A 15,631-nucleotide genomic window follows, 5' to 3' on the forward strand; every position below is an offset into this window, starting at 1 on the left:
AAGAGTGATTCAGATTTGATTTGGGCTGCATTAATTTTTGGTGATTCCTGCTGATGTGAGAGAACAATGGAGTGGAATGCGGGAGGCAAAGGCCGTTGAGGCAGCGGCAGCACAAGATGATTTAAGTTAAATCAAGAACATTACATGTTTAAATGGAAATTCCGAGAAACACTGAATGGTGATGATTTGAGTCAACATTACAAACCTGGTAAAAAAAAACTGACCACTGTGTACGATTAGAGTCTGGTCTCATGTCACTTTGATGCAGGACCAATGTTCCGACCACTTTTAACACCCAATTCTAAGAAAAATAATTTAAGAAACCTAAATTAACTAAAATACTAGTTTCCTAAATAATAATACCCCAGAATCTACTTCCAATATAACAGCCCAGACTTTTGAAGACATAATCATAATAAAACTACCCTTAAGTAAAATAAATTAAAATTAGTAAAATAAAATAGCTCTTGCTCGCATGCTGCATCATCAAGTCTAGGAACACCAGAGGGACCTAGATGCCTAGCTGGCAACAGACAACATGCTGAAATTCCGGTCAACAGCCCATAACTATAAACACAGAAGTAGAATATGATATTGCAATATATATACTCTACAAGGCACGTCTTTTAAAGGAAACCAGTCAGCTTAAGATTTTAACTAAAATTGACATCCAAAGGTAGAAAGCCCAAATAACAGAATCAAGAATAATGTGCTTTCAGATTAGCAATCAATATCCCCTTTCTAAGGACTAACAAATAAGAAAAATAAAGAGAAATAAATTCAATGGAAAATATTTTCTTATATTCTGAGAAGGATAAAGATAGTAAAATGTAAAAAATTTAGAATCAAAAACCTCATCTAACTCTGAATCATAAGGGAAAGAAAGAGAACTAGAGAGGAGCAGAGACGAGAGATGAAATATGACATGAGAGGGAGCACACAGAGCAGTCTTCCACGCCTCATAATTAATAGAGAAGAATAAGATACGGGTAAAGAGAGACAAGAGACAACTGGAGGAGGAGGTAGGATGCAAAAGTTTATGTGTGTGTGTGTGTGAGAGAGAGAGAGAGAGAGAGAGAGCAAGGTTTTTAAAAAATTTTATTTGTACACTTTAGAAAACCCTATAAGCACATAGAAGCCTTCCAAAACTAATACCACATGACATGGTGACATAGTGGGATTCAAATTCTATTCCTAAAATACCTTGGTGCCTTTTATTTCTATTTTACTTTTGATAAGTAATTTTGGAAAACAAAGCACGTATACTAAAAGAAATTCAACATACAACTCATGGTACAATAGTTAATTAGAGTAGGTACGCATTAAGCATATATGCATACACAAACTGCCAATTCTCTCATGATGCAATTCGAGAAGATTGAGAAATGAAGAGCCTTCAGCAAATTATGAAGAGGCCTTCAAGACCGTGTGCACACAATTGGAATATTTTAGGAGCAAAATTTACTTTTTCTTCAAATCACATTTTTAGTCCTGCTTGAAACTCATTAAGGTGACGAATTTTGTTAATTAGTATAAAGTTGATAAATCCACAAGATATATTACTCCAAATCTAATTTACTTGCATTCCTGTCACTTTCATACTGACTCACACAGTTAACACACAATTTCTATAAAATGAATCCTAGAGAAAATGCCTTCCCATGATATGCCAAGCTTTGGATGATGGGAAACCACAGTCTCTTTCGAAAGCATCCACACTATCACACATCTTTCCACTAAGAAGAGAAACGTGTTAAGAACTCCTTTTTTTTTAATATAAAGTGGAAGAATCCACAATATATAGTGCTCCACATCTAATTTATTGGCATTCTTGTCATTGCCTTACTGTCATTATCCACCACATGCCCAATTGGCACACATTGTCTAGAAAATTAAACTAGAGAAAATGTCTCTCCACCATATGCTAAGCTTCGTATGATGTTATCCCATAGTCTTCTTCAAAAGAATTCCCATTGTCACATGTCTTTCCCTCGACATTAAACAGGAACAGTTAAAAAACAGGCCTTCACATAAGGAGTAGAGAACAGCACCCATACACATCAACTAACTAGAACCTCCAGCTTGTTACTTCTTTCCACTTCAACTGTTTTTAGCTATGCTCAACTCTTTAGCCATTGACCACTTTACCTAGAGGCTTAAGCTGTCAGGTTGTGGGCCAACAATGTTTACCAAGCTATGACAGTTTCCACACTAAAATAGCTACAACATGTCCTTCTAAACAAGATACCATAAACTTCCAACTGTTCCACAACTCTACTGAAAATTACAACACTTTTTACATTCAACAATGCATACCACAACGTAAACCTTTATAGTGCTAATTTATTCCAACATCTGCAGAAACCAAAAAGGATCTGAGTCGTGTCTTCCTAAACAATGAAACCAATGTGGATCTTCTTTTTCCAACTGCAATCTATGACGCCCTTGGAGGATAATCTACTTGTTCAACGGGGCCAAGAAATATATTTTCTTACAATTTTGGAATTTCAATGAGCCAAACCTTCATATATAGCCATCTTTGATAAGTATTCTTGATTTAAACATAATCAGAAGAAAATTTCTATATCAAATAGTTAATATAAGGAATTTTCCATCTTCACAAACTACATAAATTTTATGAAATAGACTAGTGGATTATAAACTAATGACAAAATACAAACTGAAGTACCACAAACCTGGATACATAAAGAAAGCAAGGGTGCCAACTCCTTCTTCAAATTGTCTCGAATAATTCCGTAAATTTTCTCCACATATGCAGTAAGCTGCTGCTTGAAGAGCAAAGCTGGATATTTGGCCTCAACTTGATGCACTATCTCAAGTGCCGCGGCAGCAAGGTGTGCAGAAGAAGGGGATGACCGGAACCCCTAAGATTGGTGATACCACAACACATCACATAATGCAAAGTAATTATGAAAATTTAGATACTACAAGTTAGAATCACCACTAAGAAACTGAAACTAAAAATTTCTTCTTAATGAAAAAGGATTGATGGAAAATTCCAAACCATGGTCATTCTCCCAAACAGGGATGTTGGAGGAGTTGGTTTTCGACGTGGAGGTGCACCGGTCACACCAGCAGGTTTTAGACTTCGTTGCAGCAAAAACAACAAAGTAGATGTATTTGATAACCAATAGGACATATGATCACTATTATCTTGATTCTGCAATTGAAAAGGATTTATATATAAATTTTGATAATACCTATATTGCAATTTTAAAAACTAGAAGTATAAAATTGAAATCCTAAAAAATTCTGAACAAATAAAAATTTGGAGATGAGTTAACTAAAAAAATGTATCCAGGGAACTACACCTACAATAAAAAACAAATTGAATGATACAACTTTCACTGGAAATCATACAAATACACACATGAGATGAACATACGCAGATACATATGTTTCTAGGACTCAATAATAAAAAGCATAATGAAACCAGTGCGTAATAACATGCGCATGTGTGAGCACACATGCACAAAATTAGTTAATTAATAAAAATAAAAATGACACCAACAGCTTTAACAGTTACCATATTTTACAAACATTATAAATAAGAACAATAGCACAGCAACTGTAGTACGAAAAAGAGCGAGAATTTGGGAATTTTTTTTCTTCTTTTGACATATTCCTACTCATTAGGAAGTGAAAATAGAACTATTATGAAAATAAAGAGATAATAATATACTAAAAAGATGAACAAAAAAAGAAACAAGGACGCAAAAAATAACTAATGGATTTTGCTTTGAAAATATCTGGACAAGTTCACGAGGAAGAAGAAAAATCCATGCTTATAATACCCATTGCTTTTAAAATCAGACAACAAGACCTGTTGAACCAAGAACCAGCTTCTTATCATGTGCAGGTCACATCAATTCTTTTATTAGATTAAAAAATGGTAAAGTGAATGACTAAAACCATAAATCAAACTGAACCCTGCTAAAAGTTAAAAACCATTTCCCAAACCCATCTCACAACACAAGAGAGAGAGAAAGAGAGAGACAGATCGGCTTAGGAAGAGCTCTAACATCCAGGGCCAAGCCCTCAGAGATATTGAACTAGTTTTTGATCTTCTTCATGTGTGCAACTCCCTTCTATTAACATCAAATTAGAACATGCTATTTATACAGAACAACATCCAGTCAAAAGGATCTATATGTGTATGGCACACCCTCTCCTCTCTCTTCTTCACATGCCTCATTTCCTGATTTTTCAATTCTTTTTTACTTTATGATCACCTAATTTTCCTTCTATGTGCAATGCATTCTTGATAAAAAAAAAATGTTAAGAAACTCCCTAATTTTTTCTTTTTGTCTTTCTTGCAATAGTAGTGAAGTAACACGATATGTTTTGGTTTTTAGTTTGTATCAATATTTATGTAGGAAGGGTAGAACAATTAGCTATGAGTGTCAACGATTTATTAATACTAATATTCTGGATGTATCATACTTTAAATTTATTTTTAAAATTTTGTAATTAAAAACCTAATACGATATCATGCTGACATCAGTACTTAGATTAGCCAAGTCGGAGCAGTTAGACTGGCTGACACTGCAGATCAGACAGGGCACTGGTTCATTGCCCCATCAAGCTTTTGAAAGCATTGCTAGTGCCTTGGCATAGCAGCCTCAAGGAGGATGCATAAAAAATAAGGTTCTCAGCAATATAAAGCTCAAGGATGGGGAATATCAAACCAAGTGCTCTCAAGAAGCTAACACAAATATCCTAGGACAATATGATTTTAATTCTACAGTGTTTCTATTAAAATGAAGTGCATTATTGATATTAGTTTTTGAGCAAGTGATTAAAAATGAATGAAGCATAAAACAAATCCAAAAAGAAAATCAGCAAGTGATCAAAAATGAATGCTATACAGAGCCAAAAAGAAAATTATTCTCAAAAAAGGAAATGAAAAGACTGGCTTGCCCATTTTGTAGCCAGACAAGTAGAAAAAGTCATTCTAACTTCCAAAATAAAGAAATAAGAAAAATAACGACTATTGGACGCCAGATAGTTCCTGAAAGCTTAATGTTCATTACATACAAAGTAATAATAATAACCAACTTCAAAACATTGATAAATATTTTCAGGAATCTAGGCTCTCCCAAAACCCAAAGTCAATAAACCTAGAAATGATCTATATCATTACCAGCTTCAAAACATTGATAAATATTTTCAGGAATCTAGGCTCTCCCAAACCCCAAAGTCAATAAACCTAGAAATGATCTATATCATTACTAGTTAGAATCTCCAATAAGCTTTTCCCAATTATATACTACTTCGACCTTTTGACCTGTTAAATACATTAATCTTAAGTAAATTTTAATACAACTTAAAATTGGCACTAAGACTACCATTGCAGAACTGTCAAACACTCTGCCACTGGAATTGCTCTTGCCTACATTCAAAATTTTTTAGGATCATCATGCTGGTGTTCAATGCTCAAGTAAGCCTTAAAACCATAGCATTTGCAGCTGCATTGATGACAGACTAAAAAATACCATGAGGAAAGAGATAAGTCATCCAGCGACTGAAAGCCAATGTGTTTGTTTGGAAACGGAGAATTTGAATTTGGAGATGCATCTCCTGACTCCAATTTTCAGTGTTGGTGAATCATTCCCCCACTGCCTTCTTCTCTTCCAGCAGAGGATCAAGGCAAGGGATCCGCCATCACCCTTTATTATTTATTTTAGTGATCTAAAATGTTGAAACAAATCTGAACGGGAGAATCTGCTGCATGGCTTCGATGGCAATATGAAGGGAGGATTTCAAAGTGTCTCACATTCTCTTTTTGGATGACACCATTATCTTTTATGATGCTGTGGAGGCTCAATCATTAACCTATCTTGTTAGCATTTGAAGCTATTTCTGGGCTGAAGGATAAAATAGGGAAGAGTCATATTATCCCAGATTGGGTGACTATTTTGGGCTTGGATCGGTTCCAAACACTTATCTTGGACTGCCTTTGCATGCCAAATTCAGGGATATAAGAGTTTCGGAACCAAGAAATTTTTTAGAAAAATACGGTAGGCTGAAAAGGCAGATTCTCTCAAAAGGGGGCAGGTGGACTTTAGTTAAAACTTAATAGTACTCTATCCAATTTTCCAGTTCACTTCATGCCTTTCCCGTCCCCTGCTCTGTTTTTAGAAGAATTGAGTATCCAGAGAGCATTCGTGTAGGTAATCGTTGAAGATACTTATAAATTCCACTTGGTGATATGGTGCATTGTTACTTCACCTACTAGTTGAGAGGATTGGGAATCTGGATATGCAACTTATGAATAGAACTTCTTTAATTCAAAAAATAATAACAATAATTTCTGCCACTGGGGGGGGGGGGGGTGTTTAAGGGTTGGAGCTAGGGAGATTTATGATGTGTGGACCGTAGAGTTTACTAGAAGATCATGACTAGTCCATGGAAATTTAGCAGGAAATTATAGGGCAATTTCTTCTTGTAGGGACATTGCAGTTGGTGATGATCTGCTAGTTTATTAGCGGCATGATGTGTGGTGCACTTCTCTAAATCACTTCCAGTAAACATGTTCTGGTCTTCAACTGTTGTGAACAGGGAGGTGATTGGGTGAAGTGGAATTTAAACTACAGAAAGAACTTGGGGAGGCTAAGATGGACGATTGCTTAGGCTAATTGAAGAAACCTTACAAAAGTAGAGTTAGTAACAGGGGTGATAATGAGATCTGCTGGACAATGGAATATCCTCCATGAACTCTTTCTTAACCCGGATTAAAGGAAGAAAGAGAGATATTGGGCAGCTAATTTCTTGAGGAAGACAGTGTGGAAAACCGAAGTTTCTTCTAAAATAGCCTTTCTTTAATCGGGGACTACTTGGGAAAGAATTTTAACAATTAATAACTAGATGAAAAGGTAGTTGTACAGTTAATAAATGCTTTTTGCGTAAACAACCTGAAGCTGTTTCCATATTATTCTTCTTCGCTGTAGCTGGGACAGAACTCTGCGGAACCTTGACTATAACATCCAGAGTATTAAATGTGTTGTGGTTATGAAGTTGAGACTAAGTCACAAATCTGGAAAGGTACTTTCAGCAGGAGAGGGAATAATTTGGGGTATGCTATCCATCATGCTGTCTTATGGCTCCTTTTGAGGGAAATGAGTGCTAAGGTTTCCGATGGAGTTGAAATCCCACAGGAGGGAAAGTGGCTTTCTATTCTTATTTTATATTGAACAGATCATTTTGTAACAGTTTTGCTTCTTTGATAGATTTTGTTGAAGTTTCTTTTGTGTTTGCACACTTGTACACAGTTTTCTAGTTTCATTTTCCTGCTTTTGCTCTTAGGTGACCATGGTACGCGGCAGCGGGTAGCGTAACGTAACGGTAACAGATGTAACAGGAAGCGGCAGTAGCAGATGTTACATAATGGGAAGCAGGTGTAATGGCTGTGAATTTTTTTCAAGCACACACAACCTTGTGCATATTAGCGTATTTGCATGTTTTAAGCTTTTTAACCCTTCTTAGAAAGAATTTTAGTATATTTTGGATCTTTTAGTTCGACTAAGTTATTTGGTAAGGGCAACAAGTTTACATTTGTTTTAAACCACCATTGATAGAAAAATTTACGTGTATGTGCGTATTTATATTTCTCATTGTTCTTATCTGTGATAAATTCTTATGTGTGCTAAATTAATTAATAAAACAAAATACAGTATACACTCCATTAATCTATTAGACACATAAGACATACGAATAATACAAATATTAAATAACTAGAAAAGAACAAGGTTGAAGTTAAAAAGTATAGAACATAAATATTAAATTACTAATATTATCAAAATAAAATATTTTCCTAACAAGTTAGTATTTTCAAACTGTTAATTAATGCATCTCTTGTGAGTATTTAAAGAAATAGTAAATTTTGTATCATTGTCATCCTCATTATAATCTTTGCCCCCTCTCGCCACATGGTATAATGAGAATGATTTATGAAAAAGAGGGGAAAAGTGAGAAGAGATAGTAAAAAAAAAAATATTTGGCGTAACAGTCCTGTAGAGGTTACATAACAGCCGTAGCAGCCTTTACAAAAAGGTTGTGATCCGTAACGGCTGCTACAGCCGTGATTCTTCCCACCGATTTTGCAGTGTATAACGGTATCGGTAACTCAAAAAACCGTTACGTAACGCCATTACGTAACGGTCGCGGCCGTTATTTAAAACTATGTAGGTGACCCTCGTGGAGTCCAATTTTACTACTCTTTTCTATCAAAAGAAATTAAAACAGTTTGGAAGATCCAAGCAAATTACTTGAAAGGTTAAGAAACTGCTACCTATTATTTCAAATACAGAAACTAATTTGATGATCTCACCATGCCCAAGGACCACTCTAAAATGATAAAACGAAATAATCAGGAAAATTGAATGGAAGTAGAAAAGAAAACTAAGAGAGAGCTTTTTTTCTTTTTTTTCAAACACCTAATTCAGAAATCTGAAATCATATAACACAATGAGAAACCTGAACATGTCTAAAGGGGCAGCAAAACAATGCATTCTATTGAGAACGTGAATCAAATAAAATCCAGCTCACATTCTACTTCAAGCTGCCCATCATCTAGCGCAATGGTAAGTCTTAACCATGAAAGCAAAGCGTGTAAGTTCCTATCATGAAAGTAGCAACTCCATGCAAAATTCTAAAAGATAGAACTATATACACAATTACACATTTACACATCATACAACTACCCTGCTTCACATGATAAGCACTGGGTAATGGCCTTTTCTACCCTAGTTTTTGCATAGTTTCTGCAGAAGGGTAAACGAAAAAAAGATTCTCTCTTCACATCTGAAGTAGGGATAAAGGAGTACGTGTCAACTCATGAGTTAGGGGGTGTTCGTCAAGATTTAGCACTCAGAGGTGAATGCTACAAGAAATTCTGAATCTGTGAACCAGGTTCTGAATATAACTGGACCCAGTCTTTGAATCTGAATGCTGAATTATTTTAGTCGCTTGGTAACTAACCTCTGCATATATGTATTTTTCCAATTTTAACCCTCTTAAATATCAATAGCAAAATTGTTTGCAGAGATTGTAAAAATAAAAATATTATTCAATAATAAATAAATTTTAATAAAAATAGCCACCACTTAAATAATAAACAAAACCATATCATCTACTAATAGATAGTACAAATATTGTTGATATTATAAATTGTAACATAATCTAAAATAACGTAAAAAATCTGTTGTGGACAGGGGCACATCTTCTAGTTAGCAAGCAAAAAAAAAACATATTTGTAGTTGAACAACACAATATTGGTGTATGTATTTCTCTTGTCCATTGCAGAAAAACCTTGTATTTATAGAATTTCTTCTTCCAGAAGAAACTGTTGAATTATTTATATTACTCAAAATTTTGTAATGAACCAGGCTAATTATGGTGTTGGCTGAATTGAACATGAGAAGTTCTGGGGATAAGTTTTTTTGAAGTACTTTTATCCATAACAAATTAATACATTTTTAATATTACTGTTATTATCATAAAACTGAGATGGGCTAGCACTTGGTTTCCTGAGATTGGATTTTGCTACAAGCCAGGTAGAACAGGATGAAATTTATTATTCCCACAGAAAATTGATTCTATTGCTTAAATAGTTCAAGTTCCAAATCCAGAACAAGATTGGTGATGTCTCAGCGTAGGACACTGGTCTTTTATTTTTTTGGTCATGAACATGGCTGTGTGCGCTGTACCTGAGGCACCACAGAGACAGCCAAAAAGAAGAAGAAGAAGAAGAAGAAGAAGAGGAACTAGCTCACCACAAAGGGTCATCACAGAGAGGTTGTGCGAGGAGGCTGTGTGTGGAGGTAGAGGCTGTGTGTGGGAAGGTGCGGCTGTGCGTGAGAAGAGAAGGGTTGTGCGTGGAGAAGAGAGGAGAGGAGAGTGTAGGGTTTGATTTTTGAGCGTAATTTGGTGTTTTTTAGGGCTAAATTAAATTCACAAATACAGTATTACGAGAACCTGATCAGAGAGATCTGGCTCGAGAAGTATCGTCACTTGTCTTTCTTAAAAACCAACTTTGACTCAGATCCTAGAGTAGTGGATCTAAGGAAAATCAGAACAGGTCTAGAAAAACACCTTGTTAAGATTGGGGAGCAGATTAGGTTCTATCAGTCTAGAATCAACCAGTGTGAGTGGCAGCTAGAACAGTTCCATAGAACAGTAGGCAAGGAGTCAGACGGCCAAAACCTTATTTTCTGCAAGCCTACTGCTTCTAGAAATGTGTCCAAATGAGGTTTAAATTTAGTGCTGACCGAATCAGCATGTGGGAATATGCTAGTTAGGTCAAAGGCAGTTCAGAGCTTGTTCAGATGTTCAACAAACACTACCGGTTCACCAAATATTGGACCATTTAGAGCCTAACCTCTACTTAGAGGCTATTAAGTGCAAACAAATCAAGGAATTATAATTATAGTAGTACCACAGAGGGGAAAAAAACAGAACATGATCGAGTAGCAATTTCCTTCCAATTCTAAAGAGAAAGGGAATCTAAAGTCCTATAAAAAGGGCAATGCTCATAATCAGACATGACATATTTAATGATGCAATTGGAATCATGAATTCAATTGAAGTTATTTAAAAAAAAAAAAAAATAGTGAACGTTTTTATTAAAAAAAAAAAAAAAAAAACACTTGCATGCTGTTGTGGAGGGTTCTTAAATAAAGTTGGTGAATGGCATGCAAATGATTGTAACCCAATCCTACACAAATGACTAAGCACATTGAGATTAATCGTAGATTTGTAGCTGCTTTCATCATTACAACTTTTAACTTCCCTGCTGTATTTCCTCTGGCTACATCATCTAGCTCATTAACATACAATATTCTATAAACTATAGAAGTTGCAAGTTTTTACTTGATAAATACTCGATTTATGATCACAGTAATCTCCAGACATGCATTTCTCGATTTAGATTTTTAGCTGTGTACAATCTCATGCTAGTCATTGCATATACACATGTGGAAGTAAAAACTCAATCAGTCACTACAGGACGGATTCTGTATATGCTTACATTACATTTTAGATTTTCGGTCAATGTTCATCAGTCATGCCTATGTTGTGATTTTCACATGGAAAAAATAAGCAAAAAAACAAAAAACAACTTTAAGTAATGGAATTCACTTAACCTCAATTGCAGAACCAATCATTTGAATCAGACGATCAAACACACTAGTCCTTTCAGCTTCAAAAGATTTCCAGTGGAGAAGACATTTGTAAATGGTGAAAGCTGCAATAGGCTTCCCTTGACTGAACCCAGTGTCTTTTACCACACAATTAATAAGAGCATCAAAATTTTCCTGCAGCAGGATGAAACTAAAATGTTAAAAGAAGCCAACCTACATCACATATTGAGGAAAGCATGACAACTTAAAACAGATCACAATTCATCTAAGCATATACATGCTGGCGTTCAATGTAGGATATCCTTGACACACTGTCAGGTTCTGTGCTAATCTTTTTAACAGGTGTTGCACTCTGCGGTTCCTGCATAAATAACTCTTTTTCACAACCATTGAAAAGAAGAATCCAATAACATTTATGCAGATAAACAAGTGTAGATGATTAGAGTCAATTACGTTGGTACTGTTATCTTCACTCATATGATAACCATTTTCCAAACTCTGCAAAGTCAAAACATATAAACATTTACGCAAGAAACATGAAAGAGAGAGACGGGAGGATGATGGGGCAAGGAGATTCTACATAATTTCAGCAGAAAATGCGTACCTGAGTTGTCAGGGATGAAACATGTTCTGACATTCGTGTTACTGGAGGCTTTAGCAATGCTTGTTGCCGAAGAACCTGATTCTCAGATTGCATTCCAGAAATTTTTTCTTCAAGCCTGTTAATCACCACAAAATAAATAAAAGAAAAGATGAAGAAAAGACATGGCTGACTGAAGTTGACCAATAAGAAAGTAGAACAGCCCAAGATCAAGAAAGTAGTGTAATAACAACAACCACCTTTGCATAGCAGTCTTCAACTGAACGATCTTTGTCTCTGCCTCTAGAGCCTGCTTCAACCTTTCTTCACTAAGTTTGTTCGTCTCTTCATATTTTTTCTCTGTTTCATCAATTTTTTTTTCCAGTGAATTGACCAAGGACTGCAATAAATAACAGGAAAGCATATATCAGCAATAGAAAAGCATATATTATGTTAACTCAAAAAAGGAAAGCACAAAACTTGCACGAGGGCTGACATCTTACCTTGAGTTTTTCATTTTCAGCCGTAATCTTATCCACAATTGAATGATCAACAACTGGGACCTCCTGTATGATAGGAGCTTGCTCTGCTGCCCTTTTGGCAGTCTCACGTTCCTTCATGAGCATTAATTTAGTTTCTTTGAATTGAACTTGCATCTCTTGTAGAGCAGATTGTAGTTTCGTATTTTCTTGTGTTTTAGCTTCTTCCATGTCAGCCTAGAAATAATGGATAAAATAAGGACAAGGAAAAAACAAGCATCAGTTATTCAAATCAATAAAAATAGTATAGACACACACAGATGAAGCAAAGTAAGAAAATATATAAAATGTACTATACAAACCCTCATGCGTTTTTCCAACTGTAATCTCCATGTCAGTTCTTCCACTTGTTTTTCCAGTTTATTCTTGGCAGCTTGGAGAGCACCAGTTTCCTTTGCAGCCTGTAAATAAGGCCAATAGAAGAATCTGTAAATTTAAATATATTGAAAGCAAGAAGGGACAAACTTTACAACTTCACGCCCAAGAATGTTAAGGAACAAGAGTAGCGGTCAAACACAAATAATTTTGCAGGCAAATCCCAGTTTTATTTTCATGCTTCTAAATCTCAACGAAAGCTTCATATGTTTGTTATTACAAAAGTAACCACACCTAGTTCAATTTTTGGGTAACCCAAGCAAACAAAAAATTCACTTTTCAGGAAAAAAATGAGAGGCAAAAATGAGTCCTTAGAATTAAAAGATCTATAAGATAAAGATCTGTAAGCAATTATAGAAACTATTCACATAAATTTTAAGTGCAGTAGCTTCTTTCCAGGCCCCAAGAAACATTACAAGAATAAACTATAACATGCATTGTTCTCCAAAAACTCTTGTAAATAAAATCTCAAGAAAATGAGAAAGAAGACATAACAAGGAAAAGCAATAAACAGAAATATCACCGTCTTAAGCTTCCGCAGTTCTTTACGAGCAACACGTCCTCTCCATGCACATTGCGTGGTAATTGCTGCTTTCTTTATCTTCATGAAGCGCAAGCGGGACAAGTATTTGCGCCATTGACTCTGGATCAAAAACTAAAGTTATTCCAAAATCCAGAAAAGAAAAGTAAAACAAAATAAGATATTAATGAAATTCCAGAGTAGCCGAACTTTGAAAGGGGATGTGCAAACAGTGCCTTGCAAGAATAGCACAGTTCAAATAAACTATTACCACTCCTAAAAGAAGTTTTATATGGTAATGGAAATAACCAAAAAAGAATTTAAAATCTTTCTGAAAACCATTCATACAATTTTTTAAAAGAAAAAGACATATTTTTCTTTTGATAACTGCTTCTTTGAAACACAGACTCTACCTGAATAATAATTGCTGCTTTCGTATGCCTTCTATAACGAAGCTCATTACGAGCAGCCATCCCACGCATGCCTGTTTGAATACAAACAGTGGAAGAACACAATTCCTTGTAGGCTTTCGTAGCAAAATGCATGCGAAAAACTCTCTGGATCCTCAGGCAGGACACTTCTCTCCTCATATTCTCATAAATATTCCGAGCAAGTTGTCCTGCAACCAACAGGGACAAAGACTAAGATGCAATTTTATAGGACTTTCTAGACTGCCAAGGTAAATATACAGGTTGAGACGCAAAAGCATATGTTTATAACAAAAATGAAACAACCTCTGCACACTGCCTGAATCTGCAGTGCAGACTGGCGCAGCAAGATAAAGCTTCTACGAGACAAATGAGAACGGATTTTCCTCTGGATGATGCTTGCGGATCTTCCTAAGACCTCACTCCTTCGTGCATCCAGTTCAGCCATCTGACCAGCCCTAAGAAATACCTTTGTTTTTCCAATCTGTAGAAGCACACTGGACCAGTCAGAAATGATTACCAAAAACCCCCTCAGAGGAAACAGCGCAGGGTACAGCAGATGAGAGGATAGTGGAATTTACATGTGCAAGCACAGGATTTCATGACAGCAATTACATTCTATTTCATTGATTATAAATCTACATTCTGAACAAAACCATGACATGGCCACAAGCAAGGTCTCATTTCGAAATGTTTTGTTTTGCAAATTTTCATTTTTGAAAAAGCTAAACATGTGAAATATACCCACATATGACATACATACATACATAGCAACACATTTCAATTCCTATTGCAGTAACAAGTGTTTCAGATCCTAATGTGGAAACATGTATCAGCTTTTTTGAGAACAAAAAGAAATCATGTACAAATACAACATAGACAAACATGGAAAAGGAAACTAAACAAACAAAAGATTTTAAAATATTATGTGTATATACCCTCATGTTTTCAAATCCAAGAGGAGGAAAAGAAGGAGATGGGGACACTAGAATAGCAGAAATTATCATATGGACATTTTTAAAATACAGAAATTTACCAGAGACATGTACATAACTTCCTAATTGTAATAATAAAAAATGTTACAAAATCCCCAAGAAAGTACAAATAAAATTACTGATCACTAAAGAGTAGAAATCACACTTCACAGTCTGAACATGTAAAAAGGGATTTTTAGACAGCATTTGCATGGCAGAAGTTGTTACATACTCAAAACAGCATGCGGCATTTGGATGCAGACACCAAGGGTAGTAATCATAATCTCCTCTCTCATTCCATCAAGTGTACAAACAATAAACTAAAACAGGAAATATGGGATTACCCTTCTCCCAGATTTTATATAACACATGATTTGAGAATCTGGAACGAGTTACGAATCCATATTTTTATTTTATAATCCAGAACTCCAACCTGGAGGAGCCCTTCAGCCTCCCCCCAACCCTGGAGCAACAAACCAGGGAAGGACATGACAGGCACCACAGCGCTCTTGTAATAAGTCAAAGATTCCAGAACCAACCCTAACAACTCCTATCACCAGAAAGTATTGCAGCCCACCCATGTCCACTTGCACAACCCTTGGGAGCAGCCCTCGTGGTTTGCAGAAAGGAAACCACACTCGAAGTGGGAAACCATCATAACTTTACTCCAACTTCATCTGCGATCAAGAATTCTACTAGAAATAGGCACGCAATTGCAGTTTACTCAGACCAGAAAGCACAGGAAAAGATGCTTCACTGGAGATCACAGAGTTCTGGGCAGTGTGGCGGGAAAGGGAACTCGCAGGAAGTTGAGCATCAGTAGCAGTGTGGAGGCGGTAACAGTAACACGGGGGATGGAGATTTTTATTATCAGGCAACTAAAGGAATTTCTAGTTTTATGAGAACTTCAAGTATACTGTTTTTTAATCCAAGAAATTACTCTTTTATCGATTAAAGAGTATTTCATCCATTCAACCAACAATGTCCTACTTCATCACAAACAAAAACAAAGAGAAAAAACTAAAAATATGAAGGGCTAGCTTTTAACAGGTAGTG

General features: G+C 35.7%; 1 protein-coding gene across 2 annotated transcripts in view; it reads right to left on the reverse strand.

The window, feature by feature from the left end:
- LOC131155162 (myosin-6-like) overlaps positions 1-15,631 on the reverse strand; it is a 56,225-nt gene that overhangs the window by 16,053 nt on the left and 24,541 nt on the right. For both annotated transcript variants that reach the window (XM_058108111.1, XM_058108109.1), the window contains exons 21-32: positions 13,908-14,085; positions 13,587-13,792; positions 13,177-13,296; positions 12,581-12,679; positions 12,243-12,455; positions 12,000-12,139; positions 11,764-11,878; positions 11,613-11,657; positions 11,437-11,520; positions 11,163-11,333; positions 3,026-3,181; positions 2,697-2,885 (exon numbers count right to left, since the gene is read on the reverse strand). In XM_058108111.1, the coding sequence (XP_057964094.1) occupies positions 2,697-2,885; positions 3,026-3,181; positions 11,163-11,333; positions 11,437-11,520; positions 11,613-11,657; positions 11,764-11,878; positions 12,000-12,139; positions 12,243-12,455; positions 12,581-12,679; positions 13,177-13,296; positions 13,587-13,792; positions 13,908-14,085 (1,716 nt within the window). The remainder of the gene's footprint in view (positions 1-2,696; positions 2,886-3,025; positions 3,182-11,162; positions 11,334-11,436; positions 11,521-11,612; positions 11,658-11,763; positions 11,879-11,999; positions 12,140-12,242; positions 12,456-12,580; positions 12,680-13,176; positions 13,297-13,586; positions 13,793-13,907; positions 14,086-15,631) is intronic.

The sequence above is a fragment of the Malania oleifera genome, chromosome 5 (genome assembly GCF_029873635.1).
Source record: "Malania oleifera isolate guangnan ecotype guangnan chromosome 5, ASM2987363v1, whole genome shotgun sequence".
Lineage (NCBI taxonomy): Eukaryota > Viridiplantae > Streptophyta > Magnoliopsida > Santalales > Ximeniaceae > Malania > Malania oleifera.